The sequence below is a fragment of the Anguilla anguilla genome, chromosome 3, assembly GCF_013347855.1.
Source record: "Anguilla anguilla isolate fAngAng1 chromosome 3, fAngAng1.pri, whole genome shotgun sequence".
Classification (NCBI taxonomy): Eukaryota; Metazoa; Chordata; class Actinopteri; order Anguilliformes; family Anguillidae; genus Anguilla; species Anguilla anguilla.
The window spans coordinates 50308873-50329015 of NC_049203.1; the positions used below are offsets into that span (position 1 = coordinate 50308873).

Here is a 20143-nt window from a genome sequence, read left to right on the forward strand (position 1 = left end):
CACATGTGAATAAAAACACCATACTAAGGATGAGTTTGATTTGTCACTGTCAGTGGCAACCAGTTAGTACCTTTAATGTATAGGCCTATATGAACATGCACAGAGCAGCTCATGACTATTCAAAGATGCCAATTATATACTTCGAAAACTTGCAAAATATGAATAAATCAGCACATTATTAAAAAAATCTTATTAAATTATATGGGTATGTGATGAGACAGCAAGTGCCTTTAAAACATTCAGGAGGAACATATTCCAAAACACAGTTCAAACTCATTTATGCACATCAGTGAGCAGACGGATGTTCTTTCTTGTGAAGCGGGCTTACAGTTACATGTTCAAATAAATCAATAAATGAATCAACACTCAGAAGGCCAGTCTTGGATTAGGGAATTAGAATGGGGAGTTCTTTCCTTGCAAAACAGCATGAATCATTAACAGTCCCCCTCTCTTGTGCTAAGAAACACACCCACTGTAAACTTCGTCCAGCTTTATGACATATCAGATACCATCTTCAATTCAATTCAAGTCGATTAACATTATGTTGGTACTATAAAGGCTAATCACAATAGCAAACTGGGGCTGCTGGGTGGCTCATCCTGTTAAGGCACTGTTCTAGTAATGCATGGGCCCCACAGTCTGGTATCAAATCCGGAACGTGCCAGTGGCGATTGTGGCCGGCTGTGCCTGGGAATTTCAGTCGGATAGGATGAGTGTGTCTTGCTGCACGCTAGTGACCTCTGCAGCTAAACTGGGCACCCTCAAGTTTGCTTTAAGATGTACCTGAAGTGTCTCATTCCAACTCATGTTTGTTCAAGGTGGTCTTGCAGAATGTACTGTGACAATCGGTGCCCAATTATAACACAAAAAACATTTGAAAACATTCTTTTAAAATTCTACTGTAAATTGCTCAGCGAAAAAAAGTATATATATATATATATATATATATATAGTGATTGCAAGTACAGTATGCCTGATACTTACACTTTTGTTTCATTTTTGATAGTTTAGCAAACTATCTTGCCATTATTTTGCTATACGCAGAATGCGAGCCTGTATACACAGGTCTCACACCACATTGTCCATCTCCAAAACCTTGGAGATGCATTTGCAATGGAAACCAACTTAATCACTAGAGGTGGAATTGAGGGGGATAAGGCAGTGTGGTACAATATGAGGACAGAGCATGTAATTAGTAACAGAGGCCCAAACTGCGACATCCAAATGCCATCACTCTTGTTTCTAACAGTTGACTGTATCACAACTGCTGAAAACGTAGTGTAGTTGGGTTCTCAGAACCATAATTTTCTTTAAAGGTTAGACAGAACCCTGTGATTGTCATATTGCTAAATTAATTGCCAAGGCAAGTCCAAATTTCCACAAGCAATGCTAAGGAATGACAAGCAAATCAGAGTAATCTTGGTTGGTGATAGCTGACAGCATTTCAGGACATGCTAATGGTCCAGGTCTTCTTCTTGATAATATTCATACCTTTGTAATGTCAAGCCACAGCTGTCCATAAGGAAGATAAATAATAATCACTTTTTCTCACCCTAACCTTGGAGCAGCTAAAAGTATTCTCACAAGCTTAGAAATTTGTGAAATTACACTGCTGTTCAAACTACTACTGAACACAACAGAACCAACATTTTGCCTTCTTTCAGTTCAGAACTCATATCCCAACCGATTTCCTGCCCTCTTCCTTGTGTACAGTTCAGGACACAAAGTCCCCAGTCTAACCCCCTCAGAGCAGGAGCCTTGCTTTTGTTGAAAATATATTTCCAAGTCAATAGTCACAAGCAATTCTCTCTGATATTGCTGTGCACGTTGCAGAAGATATGGGCAAACATAGGCACATGCACCGTTTTTTAAACACGTGCATGAACAGCAATTTGGCCAGTAAACACAAAACCCCACTGTCACCCTCTCAATCCGCTTTGTTCATGGCACACAATGCAAAAAATCAATTCCCCGTGCAACAGGACAATTAACATGACATTGCTGGAACCGTCTTTCGCAATAACCCTTTGAGGGCATCAAAGCTAATGGAATAGATGTTTGTGGAACACCTAATCCGTGAATATGCTCCGCACATGGGGTCTGCATCGTGTAGAAACTGTGCCAAATTTGGGCCCGTTCACTGTCAATTATATAAAGATAAAGTAACAAACAGGGTAAATGGTTGTTTGTGCAAGTTTAAATAATGCAAATGAATGAAAAAAGAACAATACATGAACATCAAGTAACCAATAAGGAGAAATGCCACCCTTCACCTTCAGACTTGCGACCTCTGTTCCGCATTGCCAAAGCAGTTTGTTTGCATTTGGTATATGTTGACATGATCCTCCACTCTGTATGCCTGATCACATCAAATAAATCAGCGGTTTTTGGATAAAATAACATATTTGGCTAGTACATAATATATCAGTGTCTTATGAAAGTTCTTTTATCACAGTTTTTAAGGGAACGTTCCTATCCTTTTATCAAAATCACCAACCGAGAACAACAAGGGGAATGGACGACAGGACTTCGATCATAGCCGGCCCTCCAGTGAGCAAATGTGTAATGCCCGCTTCCCAGCACCCATAAGTTTGTGTCACGGAGGAAAACAAACAATGATAAAGAAATAAAAACTGTAAATATCTGCTCAGGCTGATAATATTATTCTGACTACAAAACGAGCCGTTTGTTGCCTGAGGATGTGTGTGAAAGGAAGGGTGGGGTGGGGGCTGGGCACGTGTTCAGTTCATCTCTGGCACTGGCAAGCGTGGCTTCCTGTGTTCTGTTGGATCAAACGTGATTGCCTCATTATCTTCCATGGCAGAGGAGCCAGCTCGTGATAACAAACGCTTTCAGGGACTGTCAACCACAACCCCCCCCCCCCCCCAAAAAAAACCACCTCACATGCCTGTCAGCTGAATGTCACCAACAGGCAAGGACAAGTCAGAGCTGTAAGCAAGAGCACACACATCCACCATCCTTCCCTGCCTTCCAACTCCAGTCCCATTCTACGCAGGCATGCTTCGATTAACGGAACTCAAGGGAATGCAACTCGCCAGGACCCCTGCCATTTTTCCCCACTGTCCTTTTTGGGGCTTGGTAGAGCTGTGAGTGAGCCTAAAATAGCCTGAACCTCAGATACAACATAACGTGTGCTGCCCAAAAAAATAATGACTTTCTTTCTGCCTCTGTCCATGGAAGCGATGGAGACCGAGCTCCTCAGCCTTTGTATGCAAGGAAGCACACATTTGTATCCAACACCGCTGACTGCAGCCACCGCAAGCTTGGAGATGAGACAATCCACAATCACTGAGAGAGAATATACATCATGAAAGTCACACATGGACAGGAATATTAAGATGGCACAACTGCAGGCACACATTCTATAATCAGGGTGGCTAGAGCTACATAATGCGCAGTTTAACAAGCCATCAGAAACTTGTGAAACAAGCATACCGTTTTATTAAGGGAGAGGAATCTTTTTTCAAAAGACATCGGATTTATCATTCCAAGTGTAAGTCAACCAACCAGCACACACAATGGCAATCAGAACTGTCTGGGGTGAGATTCATTTTTAGCCTCCCATTCCAAAAATCTTGATTGCAAGTACTTTTCTATAAAACGTAAGCCATACTGAATTCTCTTGTGCTCCTTTAGCAAACATATCCAAAATATGCATGTGTGTATACAACAGCGAGTCATTCTCCCTTGTTTATACATCAGTGAGCAATGATAAATAATTTTTTTTCTAATCCCTCTTGTTTTTAACATCCATTTGTAACGTTAGGGCATAACAATGTGCCCTGAAGATCTGACAATAGATCTTTAACAATACATCAGGTTGACAGGTGAAACTGCGGTTAAGTATAAAATCAGCATTTTCTTCTGGATATTCCAAGCCAAGTCATGTGCTAGAGAAAGTTAGTATCATTCATATATTTTGACAATACCCATGCTAATACAATACTTTTGAAACCGGAGTTCCCGGATTAGTACACTTCTTTTTTATAACAATGATCAAACAACAACGTATTTATTGCAAAGGCACGTTCTATTGTTTGAATCCTTTAGGGTAACATACAGCCACATTTTTTGGTTGTTGCCATTTTTCTCCCATTTTCACCCCAATTTAGTCGTTATACTAATTCCCCGTGCGGACCAGCCACAGTCCTGGTTGATGCGCTATCGTCTGTTGGTCTGGGGAGGGTGTAGACTGCCACATGCCTCCTCCGATACATGTGGAGTCGCCAGCCACTTCTTTTCACCTGACAGCAAGAAGTTTCACTGGGAGAGCGTAACGCACGCGGAGGTTCACGCTATCTCCCCCGGATCCCCTCCCCGCTGGACAGACGCCCCGACCAACCAGTAGGAGTCACTAATGCGGCGATCAGGACTCATACCCTCCTCACCGGCTTCCCACCCGCGAACACTGCCAATTGTGTTCGTAGGAACGTCTGACCAAGCCGGAGGTACCGCTGCCGGGGATTGAACACAGGTCTCTGTGGTGGTAGGCGAGTGCTTATACCTCTACACTACCCAGACGGCCCTATTTTAAACGGCTTTACCTGACTGAGTCACCAAAGTGAGTGTAATGTTAGTGAAGAGTGAACTGAAATGAAGCACCGAAAGTTTTTATGACCACATTCTCTTCACATGGTAAGATGAAAAAACACAGGGCCAAGTTACATTAAATCATTTAAGAAGCACTGGCTAGCATTGCTTTGTAATAAAGCTTGTTTGATTTGTGTGAGCGAAAATAGCCAATATTGTGTTGTAACTAGGCTTCATTTTGATATAAATACTTGACTGACAGGCCTAGATTTTTATTAATTTTAACTAATTACTTACTCATGCATACAAAGCACTGTATGTAAGTTTTGTTGATTCATTTCTCAAACTGTAAAACCTCTACCAGGAGAACTGCCTTTTACTGTTTTACCTTCAGGTGGACCACAGAGGTCCAATTAGTGACCATGAGTTTATGAACATGTCTTAGTATGCAAAGGTGCTGGTGCTAGACAAAAACGTGCCTTCCACTTGAAGTCCCAATAAAGGCAAGCACACTAATTAATAAAAGACTGAACAATCTCCATGCCCCTTAAGAGGTGCTCAGAGGTTTGAGAGCGTAGGGAGAAAAGGGAAAAAATACAAAAGGGTACAATAGATGTGGACCCTTGAACAAATCCCCTTGATCTCCGTGAGATTACTCTTTGCATGCCACATATAATTTGCCTTGGCCATTGGTGTGTGCTGACATTTCATCTGCAGGTGTTGAGATGTATATGGAAAGTTTTACTGTGATCTGTTCTACAGACAAACCAGTGATTGTGCGTACAGCTCATTTAGCCAGGGTAACTGGTGGTTTAGATGGAAGTAAAGTGCCAATAACATACAACGAACATCCTACAAAATTCAATTGATGTAACCAACCAATCACTCACTGTCCATGGGTTAGATTTTTTCCACTGATGCCTCCAAAGTGGGGTTTTCAACCAAAGCACATTCAGGGACAGTGCCGATTTAGCAGTCACACATAGATTCGTCCCAGACTTCCTCCCCCAACCCCACAGAGTCTATGAAACAAGCTCAGTACTGGACAGAGAATTGAATTGCAGAGGTTATGAACTTACAGGTGAAGATAACGAGGGCAGTGCGGATGAGAAGGTCCACAGGAAGCTTCCACCTCTCTCCAACACGGGCCACTGCGGTGGGGGTGATGATGTCAGCTGGGACGTAGAACTGCAGAGCGTATGTGAAGAAGATGCCCCCACAGTATAGGAGCTTCACAACCTGGTACATCCTGTTGCGAAAAAGAGGGTTTTTGTTAAGTCAGCTATCAGACATCCTATTAGACAGTGTTATTGCTCAGGGGGCACCCACAGCAGCACAACACAATTCTTACTTAAAATAAGTATCTAATTAGATTAAATACAATATTTCTTCTGTGGAGACACAATTTTTGTGTTCTTATTTCCTTCTGCTTCACAACAGGCTAACCACGATCACTGTGGAATCAACCCTGGAAACTGTAACAGTATTAAATGCATTCACTGCGGCTCTATAACTATGTACTTTGTAAACAATTCTTCCAATCAGTGGTGAACACGATGGTATATAAGCCATTCCCCCCTTTTTGTGTCTGCACTATACAGAAGATGCAAGTTCAGTAGCCTATGTATTAGTAATGCTGGCCATACTGCATCACAAGAAAACAAATTACCTAACCAAACGGTTTTTCTTTTTGTTTCGTAGGAACAGCTAACAAAGAAAAGATGGCTAATATGCAGCTAGTCAATTTCCCTCTTTGCCAGAAGCTGAAAATATATTCAACCTCTCCCCATCAGATGCTAGGGGTGAACTGAGGTAAATCTGTAGTTCAAATCAAATCAAACAGCAACTGTGGATTAAATTTGAAAAAAATAATAATAATAATTAAATAAATATTGCTGGAGCCAAAGGGGCACTTTTGCCGTTGCTGGGCATATTTTATAGGATATATTTTTAACGTAGCTTAAGTTAAAGAGCTTATTGGCTGTATAACCCCAGTTACTTGCCAGCTGTCATTTCAGTACTGATACAGTAATATTAGCTAGTACTAGGCTAACACTAACATAGTCGGATACTGTTGAGATTTTGTTGTCTAGCCCCTAGTTTTGTTTATTTAGCTAGATTATTTATATACAGGGACCATATCCTTTGGCTGACTGAAGCCATTAATGAATTGCTTAATATAGTGACAGTTTGTTGAAAATGTGTCAAAGTTTTCATACTAGTACACATACAAAACATTAGACCGTGACTATATTCATAATACCATGGCCCATTGTGTCTTAATGCTTAATTATGCATTGCCTAAATTTTTTCTCCAATGCACTTCTTTCCAGAAATCAAAACCTAGAATCATCATATGTAACCAATGACAACATAGAATGAACACTATCGCCAAGCTGCAGTTTAACACGTTAAATTACTATGGTACTGCCCAGTGTGTTTTTTTTTCCCCTTTGGGACCAGCGGGCAACACGATCATGCCCTGCTTTTCCTGCATTAAAACACTGTAATAGCAAGAGAAAAACATCACTTTTCTGTTGACACATTGGCATTCAGCACTTTTCATCTGGAATGCCATGTTTTATTTGAGAATGTTAAAAATCAAGCCTGTCTGTGTACACATATTAAAAATGCTGACTGTATCATTACATTTTCTCTTCTTGAATGTGTGCAGAGCTTTTTATTGATCGTATTGTAGAAAGTAGGTCACTGACACTTGTAACATTTATAAGCGTCTCTGCCTGCCTTTACAATGAAATAAAAATTTCAGGAAATCAAATAAAATGAAAAAACACAGGCACAGTTATGAAAGAGATTCAATCTACATTTCTCAACATCAGATGTAAGAATTTGTTCTCCACAGTGGCTGTGGTGTCGCCCTCCAAATTCAAATAAAATTGGAGTGGAATAGGTGAAGCTTGGAGTAGTGAATAAAGAACAGGTATTGTAATATAAAAGGTTGCAGGTTTAAATCTTTACAGACACTGCAGTTAGGACGGAGTGTAGCACAGTGGGTAAGGAACTGGGCTTGTAACCGAGAGGTCACAGGTTCGATTCCCGGGTAGGACACTGCCGTTGTACCCTTGAGCAAGGTACTTAACCGAAATTGCTTCAGTATATATCCAGCTGTATAAATGGATACAATGTAAAAATGCTATGTAAAAGTTGTGTAAGTCGCTCTGGATAACAGCGTCTGCTAAATGCCTGTAATGTAATGTAATGTCAGTTCTACAACAAAATAAGGGACTACTGATGAACAGCCTACGGCAAAATATGTATGAATGTATTAACAGATAAACTGCACGCCAAATGAAAGCTTTGTTACAATAAGGGCTACGCAATATATAAACATCACAACCCTTTTCTTCTGTATTCACTGTGCTCCACAAAGCACTTTCTACTATGAGGGACTCTGTACTAAATCAAACACGATTGACTGCCTGACCTTCACCACAGCCATGAAAACCACTTCACACAATAGAGCTTTTGCGCCTAGTCTGATTGACAGGCAGCTAACGCAAAACAACAAAGTAGTCAATGTGAATAAACAGATAGCCTTGCTAGATGATTCCATAACCTCCTTCCAAAACACATGAACAAAGCAGTTTCCTTAAAAGTACATTTAACTTTAATTTGACAGCTGACATACATCTCCACTATGTATTGCTTTTCCTGGACATTTTGGCAAGGTATATCTCCGTGCAAGTGGCCCTTGAGGCTGTTATGGGCTCACAAGAGGCAATTCTCTTAACCATCAGTGGTGAGCCTGGGCCACTGTTCGGGCCACGGATGGCGCCATTCTCAAACAGCCCCCCTACTGATACACCCTGGTGGCAACATGCTCCAAGAAACAAGAGAGAGAGGCCTCTTTTCTCAGGCCACCCCCACCACCCCGTCCCCCCGATTTCATCACGCCAAGTAGTGAGCAGTGAATTTCCTCAAACTGACATTCTCCCTCTCAGACCCTACAGATGTACTCGCCTTTGTCTCTTCAAATCAATGTGGCTGATGACTTTCAACAGTCTTTCTATTAAAGGACACTGGTGTGTGTTCCAGAAAGTTACACCTCACCATTCTCATCATCTACTTGGAATATTAAGTAGCAAAAAACTACTTTAAACTGTACTGCCCTGGGACTAGCATAGTAATGACTGTGCAAGTAATCCAGTGGTTCCTAACGTGGAGGACCCCTGAGAGTACTGGTGGTTTTCTTTCACAATTGCACTATTCTGACACTTTCATGTGACACAAGTTTGATTGAACACGTTCTCTTCAGATGGTAAAAATATATGGCAAAGTTACATTAAATAATTTAGGAAACATTGGGCTGGACTAGAGATTGTCTAATTTGTGTGAAGATAGCCAATATTGTTTGTTGTAACTTGACCTCATTTTGATATCAATATTTTTAACAGAAGGCCAAGATTTTGCAAGTTCAATGAAAAGGGGGTTTACTCTTCAAACCATACATAGCTATTTCTGACATCATGTGGCTAAAAACGGTAAATAATGCCTCTAAATATGAAAAATACCTAACAAAGAAAAATTAACATCTTGTTAAAATTCAGAAATTGCAAATGTGGTTGGAATGAAAACCAGCATACATAGAGGTTGGGAACCACTGAAGAAGTAATCACTGGAGTTGTATTCAACAACTTAAAAAAAAACAGTAAAATCTACCTTATCAGAATTAAGCACGCATCTCGTTTAAAAACCATGTCAAAGCAAAAGTTGCCACCGCTCGGCTGAAGAGACCTTATAACAGAAAAGGGTTAATTGAGTCCTGAATGTTGAAATGTAAACCAGTTTCATGAGTTAAAACTGCCCAAGGCTGATTATGCCTCTCTTCAGGAAAAAATCACATCACAGTCTTAAGCAGCCTCATGAGCAACGGAGAGATAGTATATACAATCGCAAAGCTAAAACCAATTTAATACCGGGCCGTGGAAAAAAAAAAAAAAAAAAAGGTTGCAATAAATCATGATTAAGATGCATGATTAATAACAACTCAGCAATTAATATTCATTCACATGTTAATAAATAAATAAAACCCACTTGCCCACTTTAATACATTTCACTTCTGATCATGGATGAGAGCTTTCCTCTCGACGGCAGGCGAAAAGGAACAGAGCCGGAATGCAAATGAAGCCTTTCGGATTCCTCAAGGTTTAAAACAGCTGAAAGAGCTGAGGCACTAGTTCCCATCTTTCACTCAAAGGTATTCAAACTGGCACCTGTTACGAACCCCCCCGTCCTTCTCCCTCTTTAACAGAAGGAAAGTGAGCCTGTGTAAATGATCTGGAGGAAGGGGCGAGCACATACACTGTGGGGCATGATTCTATTTACACCCCCCATTAGGTGAAATGTTTATCCACCCAAAGCAGTGGTCTCCAACCCTGGTCCTGGAGAGCTACAGGGTCTGCTGGTTTTTGTTTTCACCTTAAAATCAGCACCCAATTGAGACCCAAGACACCAGGTGAGTTGGGTTAACTGTGTAATCAACTGCTCTAATTGATTCATGAAGTGCAGAGTCACTATGAAAATCAGCAGACCCTGTAGCTCTCCAGGACCAGGGTTGGAGACCACTGACCCAAAGCATTTCGCTTGCTTGATGAATATAATCCAAAAGGCCTGGAGAGAGATAGGGAGAGCAGTGGAGAAGGTGTATGAGAGGGTAAGAATGGGTGAGAGGAAGAGTTTGAGATAGATATTAAATAGACAAATCTCCCCTGTTTAAAGGATTTCTCCTCCAAGGGAAGAAGCATTTCTTATAAGGAAATAGAGTAGGCTACAACCTGAGCGAATGTCCCGGAGCATGCGCATCCTAGAGCTCCTGCCTACTCTCCATGCCTATACCTAAACTGTACCTAAATTTAACTCCAACATTTGTCCTTAATTTTGCCTTGATAGAAAGAAAGTGTGTGTATTTATTTTATTTTTTCTCCACAATCAAAATTTGGCAAGTTCAGTGATTACAACCATAGTAACATCAATGTAAAAAACATAAGATTTTGGGCAGCTCATCCTGTTATGGCGCTGTCCTGGTACATCGATCGAGGTCTGGTATCGAATCCGGGCCGTTCTAATGCCTGCTTTGACCGGAAATTGGCTTTAGCGTTGCCCAGAGACGCCCCCCCCCCCCCCCCCCCCCACCTCACCCTGGCCGAGCGAGCGCTCACGGGTCCACCTGCTAAGCTGCACATTAACGGTTTGTGCCCAGTTTGGGATCCGTGCTGTCATAAGAAGCTGTGGCTGACATCACGTGCTTCGGAGGAGAGAGCACATTATTTTCTGCTCTCAAATCAGCAGTGGAGGTCGCAGCACTAAGCCCTGATATTTACAACTGGGATTTCTAAACTGAATTTCAATTTTCTAAATCTTACATGTTAATGGAAAATGGCGATTTACATCGAGCACAGATTTTTCAGACCGGAGCGAAGGCCGATGTGGGAAGAACTCACCAGCAGTTTGGCAGGTTGAGGGTGATGCTCGCACCGATGACGTTTCCGAAACACAGGTACCCGATGGTGCCCAGGCTGATGTAGAGGAAGCTCACCATGGCCATGCCCAGGTACAGAACCAGCCTGAATTGATGGGGTTTCTGCATTTTGTTCTCTAGAGGGAGTACCTGTGGATGTGGGTGGACAGAGAGTGAGTGTAAAAGAAAAAACACACACATTCTGAAACACCCTGTCCCAATGTCATGTCTACATTCAGGCATTGGGAAGCCACTATCCAGAGTGACCTACAGTACACAGCTAGCTTGCTTCCTCACCCCCCCCCCCCCCCCCCCAAAGCAAAGTAATGCTTATTCTGACAATTATACAAACTAGAAAAACATTCCCGATTATATACAATAAAATGATATAACGCCTGTATTGCACTATAGTTTTGTAATTGCACAATGCACTACTGTTACCCTCAACTGCACTACAATATTATTATGCCTATCCACTACAATAGGGTTATCGATTACAACAATATCCACAAATGGCCGGTGTGGGTGCAGCTTTTTATTTTGTGCCGGGCAGTGTCTTAGTGCTGGGCTAAAACAAAAACCTGCACCCACACCGGCCTTTTTAAGATAAGACAGGACACCCTTGTATTACAGTACCATCCATTGTACCAGTAGACACTGTTTAAGCATTATTTGAAATTTAAGTACAAGCTAGGTAAAGTTATGGGGGGTAACTAAGTTTATGGTTGTGAAATTTTGAATGTGCAGCTTCAGAACTGTAGGAGCAGTTCCCCAAAATCTAATACAATAAGGATCAGAGGGAACAGTAAAGGCTTTGCCTTTGACAAGCTAATTAAGGATCTTTAGTACCTCTTTAGTCGTGCTCTGCATTTGTGCCCAAGAGTACCACAGAAGGGTTTCACCGTGATCTAAATTAACACCTACCACTCCTATCCCTTCAAAAGCGAATATGGCAGTTCCGAAGAAGAGGGGGTAATCCTTGGGTATTCCAACATATGGCAGGTTGACAGGAGTCGGGATGTGCTGGAAGTGGAGAGAGATTTTAAGTTCAAGTCCGATTTAGCCGTGGTTTTCTCTACTGCACAGACGTAGACCTTCAGTCCTGAAATAAAAACTATTCAGGGAACATATGACCCAAGACAAATATGCAAACAAAAACCACTTCCCCATTCTACCCTCTTCAGCACTGCAGTTGCTCTAAGAAAGTACTTATGCCATCTTTGTACTTAAAGAATGTTCCAGTTTCACATGCGGTAAATTTTCTGGCACTGCAATGCCTTTATAAATGTGACCTCCAGCCGTTTGTGATGTGGGAGTGTTAAAAACCCAGAAAACGGCATTGTCTCGTCCTCGCTGACCTTCCTCTGGAGGCAATTAGGCCTTCAAGGCAACAGAAACATTAAGACGTTACCATGTGATATGAATCTATCAGCGCAATGCTATTACGGCAGGACAACTCAATAGAAAATGGTAATTAAAGAGAGATAATTTGATGAGTCATTAAGGAGCTTGTTTCCATGTGGGTGCAGCTGACGGCCACGTTACCCTCCCTCACACTAAAACAAGCAGCATTTGTGGGCGAGTGGAACAAGGCATGGATACAGAGGACAATTAGCACTCGGACAAAGGGTTTTCAAGGGCCCAGAGTCACATACACTTCAATTCCCGGAAGAACTTAAGGAGTCAAATGAGCTGAGCATTGATTTTGAAGGAAGTTAAATTGGAAAGGCATCTCCTTCTGGGACACGAGGAGGCTTCTTGCAGTTAAGGGGCAGAATTTAAATGAGCCGGCTCCCTGTAACTGACCCGTGTCTCTGCAGACCAATCATATTTCTAATGACTGCCAGTCGGCGAACTCGGTTCCCTCCGATCAGGCAGAAATGTTAATTGCGCTAGAGAATCACAGAGGCAGCTGCTCGGTTTAAAACATGAACAACCGAGGACATAGAGGGGGCATGTGCTGTACGAGCTGGAGCTGGAATGACAGCAGGGTCTGGGCTCCTGAAAATCGCTAATAGACTTCACCTTGTCATTTCATCAATTTATCGACTTAGACAGCTCATTAGAACAATTAGGTTTTTTCTCCTTTCTCCAGCAAACGTTTGACACATATTTACTGAAAAATCAATTAAATCCTACAGTTTTCCTGAATTCCATGTCCAAAATGTCTTTCAGACATAAAAAACTCCTTGAGGAAACTTCTTTGTTTTCTGGGCACCATCCCCACTTGAAAATTGCTAGGTGTGCTCTTATCAGGGTCACACACTACACAATCTCCTTCTTTTTATCATTCTATTATTACACATTTCCAACAGGAGCTGAAACATGGAGACCTGTCACTTACTGTTTCTTACTCATCTATAAGAGCCATGTACCCAAACAGGGAAGAGCAAAGATGGAAACAGGGACCCAAATGGGTACAACCTTTACTAGATACTAATTTTAATCCTGAATAACGCCCTCTGTTTCCTAGGAAAGCCCAAAAAGCTGTGAATGCATAAACTCTAGAACACTTACAGTAAAAAAGGTAATGGTAAATAGCAAAAAAATAAATAAAAATAACAATTATGTAGCAAACAAATATCACTAAGATGCTTACCTGGACCATATTTAAAAGCGCATAAATATACACATTTGCAGAGAGCCTAGTGGCAGCTGAAATCCATTAAAAAAATGTAGAAATCAAAATTATTTCAATATAAAAAGAAAAATGGAAAACACAACTGACCTGAAGAGGAGTGAAAACAGGTAGCTCAGTCCTGCCTTAAAAAGCCACCAAGGAAAGAGGTGGGGGGCGTGGCTTCATTAAAACTATCCCAGTGGCATCAAAGATGCACCAAAAGCACAATGTACTGCCTGGCCCATGAGGACGAATGGTGTCAGTGTGACTGTGAGTGTGTCTGTGTATATTCGTGTGCGCGCAGGTGTGTGTGAAATTACCAGAATGGAATACCAGTAGATCAGGGACAGACTGGCACACATGGCCAAGTTGGCCACCAGTGAGAAGGGTGCCAGGTACTTGAGATTGGGCGTGAACACCAGGAGAATGATGAAGGGCAAAAAGCAGAGCATGTAGAGGCGGGAATCAAAGCTTGGCACCATCACCGAGGTTTGGTTGATGTGGCAGTTCACAGTGGTGCCATTGGCAGCCTCTACCACCTAGAAAGAGGACAAGAGTTAAACATCTTGTTTTGCTTCCTCCCACATTGGAAATACCCTCTTCAACCTCAACAAACATGAAATCTCACGTTACCTACTAGATATACATGGTAATTCACCAGCATACAATTCTCAAGCACTTAGGAAATGCCATTTCTTTTGAAAGGTTGACCACGCTCATGCAAGACTGCCTGCTATATGACTATGTCTAACCAACCACTATTGCAGGAGCAACTTCAAATTATACATGGATTGCTCTTGTGTGAAATTCAATTATCTTATAAGGTTGAAATTATTTCTGTGATTTCTTTCCCTTGAGTAAAAAAATACCACTGTGGTAGCAAGTGATTTCATTTCCCATTACAGATGATGACCTTCTGTAGTGATACAGAGGAAACCAGTAGTCGATGTTAACCTTTGCAGCAGCATCAAAGAAGACATACATGGGAACTATTCACTAACACTTTTTTGTAAATCACAATACTGCCCTCTTGTGGTATGACCATCTCTAGGAAGTACTGTATATTTTCACCTAATTCAATTGAATTTCAGGCAAGAATGTATATAATGGTTTGAAAGATGGTGTGTGTGTGTGTGTGTGTGTGTGTGTGTGTGTGTGTGTATGTACAGAGCCTTCAGAAAGGTTTCCACCCCGGTGATTATGTCTGGCTTTGCAGCATTGCAAAGTCAAATTAAAATATATTCAAATTATGATTTTGTGTCACACTGCTGGGGGACCTCAAGATGAAGTTGTTAGGAGGCAAAAGGCAAGAACTTCAACATTTTGAACCTCCCAAGGAGCCTCCCAATTTGGAACAAAATAATTCTGTCAACCGGGACACTATCAGCATCAGGCCAAACATTTACTGCAATATATAATTATTCATGCAGCTAGATTTTCCTCCCCATTGGGAGCAAAGAACCCTGTACAAAAATATAGGCTAAACCAGGATTCAAGTATAGTACCGTGCTTCTCACCTGCTTAACGTTGTCACTGAGGAATACAAAGTAAACACAGCAGAAGCCGAGCTGGGTAACAATCAGGAATAGGTTCACCACATGCCTAGAATTATACAGAGACAGGACACCACATTACAGCAAATAAAGTACTAGGTGTGGTTAAACACCCTAATAACCACTTTGATTCATACTGATATTTACTTTTCCGTACTTGGAGAAGAATCTTTGATCTGACCAAAGGAAGACATTCCACTAAATCTCCATAAAGCCACTGCTAATTAAAGCATGATGAAAAAGCCCAAATATCATTTCCACACAGGGAATGCGACATGGGAAGACATCCTATAATCGCAAGAGAATTTGACCTAAACATACAGTGCACTACAGTAAGTACACAAATCACTGCATTGTATCAAAGAACTTCCTGAGCCATTCCACTACAGTATGTCTCCTGAACCACCTGGTACCTTTAAGAAAGCTTTAACATTTTTAACCTTCATCTAGCAGAATTTACCTTCCCCAAACTGAATATCTCCTCAAACAGGAAACATTTTCCATGCTCTGCTCCATTACATCTCCGTAATTCAAAGAAGATTTGCCCAACCTAGAAAACGAAACATTGCATTAATAATGCAAATTAACTTGCCTGTAACTAACACAAAAAAGAAAGACAACAAAGCTCTTTCACAACGGGAAAAAATATTTTACATGGAAAACTATGCTCACACATTTTACAAGGGACAGCACACTGGATGCCATATTATATATTTCTAGATGTTATTTCAGTTTCTGTGGATATTTTCGCTTGGCCCAGACAGTTTTTGTGTGTGATAAATGGGATTTTTGATACTTCCAGATGTCTTTGATAACCTGTCGGCTGTACATTGCCCAGTGTATGGCATTATGGGTTTGTGGTCCACAGCAATAGGTTTTCAGAGGTTATACGTTCATTTTATAGTGTCTATTCACAATTATAAACATAAAAATCTATTTTTATTTTGAGCTGAAACTTTGTTCCTTTTCAGCTGATAAGTGGTTCATGCTTTTCATTAATGTTAAGGACCAGACAGGCGTGGTTTGGACACATGGGTAGCTACAGCACTGCCTGTTCTGGTAAGTCTAATATGAGCAAAGATACAAACTGAAACTGAAAATATGATTATGTCTAACTGTGAAACACAAAGGAGTTTCAGCTACTTTCTTAAAATTTTACTTATTTGAGCCTGAATTTACGGATGAGAAACTGTAACAGATAGAGTCTGAATGGTGAAATAGGGCGAGCAGATATCCTGTTTGAAGACAACTAGCAAGGTTTTAAAGGTCTGTGTTATCTAAAAGTAGATAGTGAAAGAGAATTTTTTTTGTTTTGTTTTTGTTTCTCCCCCGAATTGGAATTGCACAAGCAGGAACCATTTCGGTCCTTTCGATTTGTTGCTACTTCGAGGAGCTTCTCACTAGTACTTTTGATACAGGAAGCCATGTTGTTTCTTTCCTTGAGTTCAGCAGCCTCAGGGTGAATGTGCTAATAGTTCCAACCAAGTATGAGATTAAATATTATTAAACCTTTAAACAGGTAATATACACATGCAAAACATGAGCAGACATCCCATCACTGTACAAGCTGCCTAACAGCAACTTGGAAGTGTATTTTCTTGCTTGAAACCACAAACCTGCTAATGTACCTACACCAACCACTCTGAAACAAACAGGTCGTGGGAACCTTCTGCAAATTGCTAAAATATACTTCAGCGCACACAGAAACTGAGTCAATCGAAAACTTACACTAAAACTGAAACATCATCAACAAAACTCCAGAAAGCAAACTACCCTTCTCAGAGAAGCCTCCAAAGTGCCGTCCCCAGTACAGGAATACAGCAAAAAAAAAGGCACTCATATTTTTCAACTGATATCGAAACCATGAAAACATTACATTAAACTGCCACGACAGAAAATAAAGTTCTTACTTATTGCCAAGGTGATGCGAGCACTTGACGAGGACATTCATGCAATGGACCGCCACTATCCCCATCACAAAGAGACTTATGGGACCAACCTGCACACAACAACAATGGCTGAGATTTAACAGCCTTTTCTCTAATACAGTGCATTTGTTAATTAGTATAAAGGGTAGAATTAGAAGATAAGGTGTGCTGATGACTTTCATTTTCAGTTAATAACACAAGTTCAAAGATGCATATATGAAAGGTTTACAGTTCATTTTCTATGAGTTCATGGAAAATGTCATTGAGTGACAGACAGTTAAATAGTCCACAATGAGACAGACAGGAGTCTGACTGCCATATTGGAAATCTGATTAAAATGGAATACATACAGTAAATTATTGTATTCAAACAGCGTTGATCCAGTACATTTTTGTGGATGGCTGGCTTCGGCTTTTGGAGCAGTTGCTGTGTGAAATGGACCTAAAGATTCCATCCGCCCTATGTCACATCAACACATATTTTAATTTATTGAGATCATTTCCTCACCACAAGCCCTGCATTCTTGATCGCAAGAGGCAAGCCCAGAAGCCCTGTGCCAATATTCCCCTTTAGTAAGTGGATCAGAGTCTGGAAGAAACTGCAAAAAGACAGACAGACAGGGGAGAGGGATACAGAAAAGAGAAAGGAAGAGAAATAGGGAGAAAGAGATGGAAAGTGTGTGTGTGAGACAGAGAGACAGCAGAGAGAGAGAGAGAGAGAGAGAGAGAGAGAGTCAATGTTATACGGAATAATCTGCTTCAGCGTTAAAGAAAAAAAAACACATTGCACTTTCGGACCATAATAGCCATTTCCAGAACTAAATGTTATACATAAATTCTTATTGCTCTTCCAACTCCTGCTAAGTATGCATTCTCCTTCAGTTTTTACATAACAATTCAATTCTTCTGCCTGGTGATCAGGGCTAAATATTGACTTTTTCTTTAACTGTTTTACCTAGCAGCACGTGTACTTCAGCATTAAAAAAATAAACAGCACATGAAGAGCGACCACTTATTTAAATTTAAAAAGCACTTATTTCATAGGAAAAGGATGCAGGTTTTTATTAATAAATCAATCTTATTGTTGTTTCATAATCGAGACAAAATGCATTGGCCACATTTTATAATTGAATCTCCAACAGCACTGTGAAGAGAGATAACCTTTTCCCACAAATAATGGAGTAAGACAAAAATGTGACCACTTGCTGCTGAAAAATAGGATACAGCAATCCACAGTGCTCTCAGTTCCCTTTGGAATCTATGTGGTATCCCGCAACAAAACTGCTGCACTCAGGAGTATAATGCTGAAAAAGTACAAAAAAAAAAAAAAAAAAAAAAAAAACACATATAGTCTTTCAAAGTCAGTGTTGAAGCACAAAGCAGACTATAATAGTAGTAGGCAACAAGATTTAAAACGGATTTTAAATTATACCTTTAATTCATTTTGTGGGAAAGAAGTGAACGCATTCTGTAGGTTAAAACACCGTGTAAATAAGATTCAAATTGTCAATTGCTTGTTTGACCTGAGGAGCAGGTTTAGCCTTCATATTTACTGTGAAGAGGCAAGAGAATACGTGGCTTTCCCCCGAAGCATCTGACCGCAGTACACATAACAGTCATTTTATACTGAGGTTGGCAGAGAGGGGTTTTATTACGCATTGTCAGTAGGACATCAGAAACTCCACTGAAGCATTAATGCAGGCAATGCTGAATTTTAGTTCCATTTTCATTATTGCGCATTATGTGAGGTTCTTTTTCAGAACATCAGATTTTTTTCCCCCCTTTAAGCTTGATATATCTTACCATAATCAAACATGAGTGCAAAAATTCTGTTATTTTTGTCTCAATCTTCACATTTTCTAAAAGTCAACCTAATTTTCTAGGCAACACTTACTTTTGAACAGAAGCACATTAATACTGAGTTTAACCCTTTGCCAATGAACAAATTTGAAAATAACCAACATATATGACTGATGAGCCTCATTTCAATTCATATAGAATCATGACAGGATATCACCTATCCTATTTTAGACTATAAAAAGTTGAGGGGAACGGGAACATGGGGGTGCTTTTTTGTGTAGAAGCTGTTCAGCAGTTCTGCTTGACAGTAGCTTGTGCATAATACAAATATATTTCCTCATCAAACAGCAAAAAAATAAATAAACACTTCCTGATCAAGTAAGTGAATTATATGTCACATCTATGACATAGGAGGACACAGGAGAAAATCAGTCACTCTGTCGATGATATGTAAATGCAGCATAGATACATCCTATCATCATCCAGCCAACAATTATTAAGATTCTCTCATGTTAATTACATGAACGTTATTACTCTTGGTAAGACAGGTATGGTGGAAATCACTGACATTTTTTCAACTGTAATTTCTTTTAATTTGCTTGCAAATGGTAATTATACAGTTGTTTACTAGTGTCCTGAGGATTTAATTACCAAAAAAAAAAAAAACCCATTTCCTCTGTGCACAGGATACCACAAAAAGTTAGACCAGTTGCATGCACAGAAGGGTGCATCAAAGTAAGTGATAGAAACAGCAGATGTTTTTCAGAGCTTAGCAAACAACTAACAAACGCATTTCACTGCCATAAAATAACTTAAAGGCATCATGCCACATCTGGCTCAAAATATAATAAAACATTACAAACCAGTAGCAATGTAAGCTAAAATGCACATGCTTTTGTCAACATATTCAGTTCAGCTCTTGAAATATATACAACTTATAGACAACCTGCCCTGCATTCACTTTTCAGTGCAGTTTGTTGCCAATAATAATAGCAATAACAATAATAATGGTATTGCATTCCCTACTCTTTTAGACATAGCCCAAAGCCAGTGTCATTAAGACCGTGTCATACTGGACCTATTTACAATACTGGCCAGACCTCCCTTGAAAAACTGAAGGGTATCTCAATGAATTCACAAGGCTAAATAAAAGATTAAAAATACATATATTTAATCAAATATACTGCATTTCAATCCAGTGGTATAGAATTTAA

General features: G+C 40.4%; 1 protein-coding gene across 1 annotated transcript in view; it reads right to left on the reverse strand.

The window, feature by feature from the left end:
• slc36a1 (solute carrier family 36 member 1) overlaps positions 1 to 20143 on the reverse strand; it is a 55926-nt gene that overhangs the window by 32492 nt on the left and 3291 nt on the right. Inside the window, exons 4-11 of the mRNA XM_035409582.1 lie at positions 17638 to 17728; positions 17113 to 17201; positions 15663 to 15752; positions 15167 to 15251; positions 13970 to 14188; positions 11954 to 12052; positions 11013 to 11179; positions 5631 to 5800 (exon numbers count right to left, since the gene is read on the reverse strand). Coding sequence (XP_035265473.1) covers positions 5631 to 5800; positions 11013 to 11179; positions 11954 to 12052; positions 13970 to 14188; positions 15167 to 15251; positions 15663 to 15752; positions 17113 to 17201; positions 17638 to 17728 — 1010 coding nt within the window. The remainder of the gene's footprint in view (positions 1 to 5630; positions 5801 to 11012; positions 11180 to 11953; positions 12053 to 13969; positions 14189 to 15166; positions 15252 to 15662; positions 15753 to 17112; positions 17202 to 17637; positions 17729 to 20143) is intronic.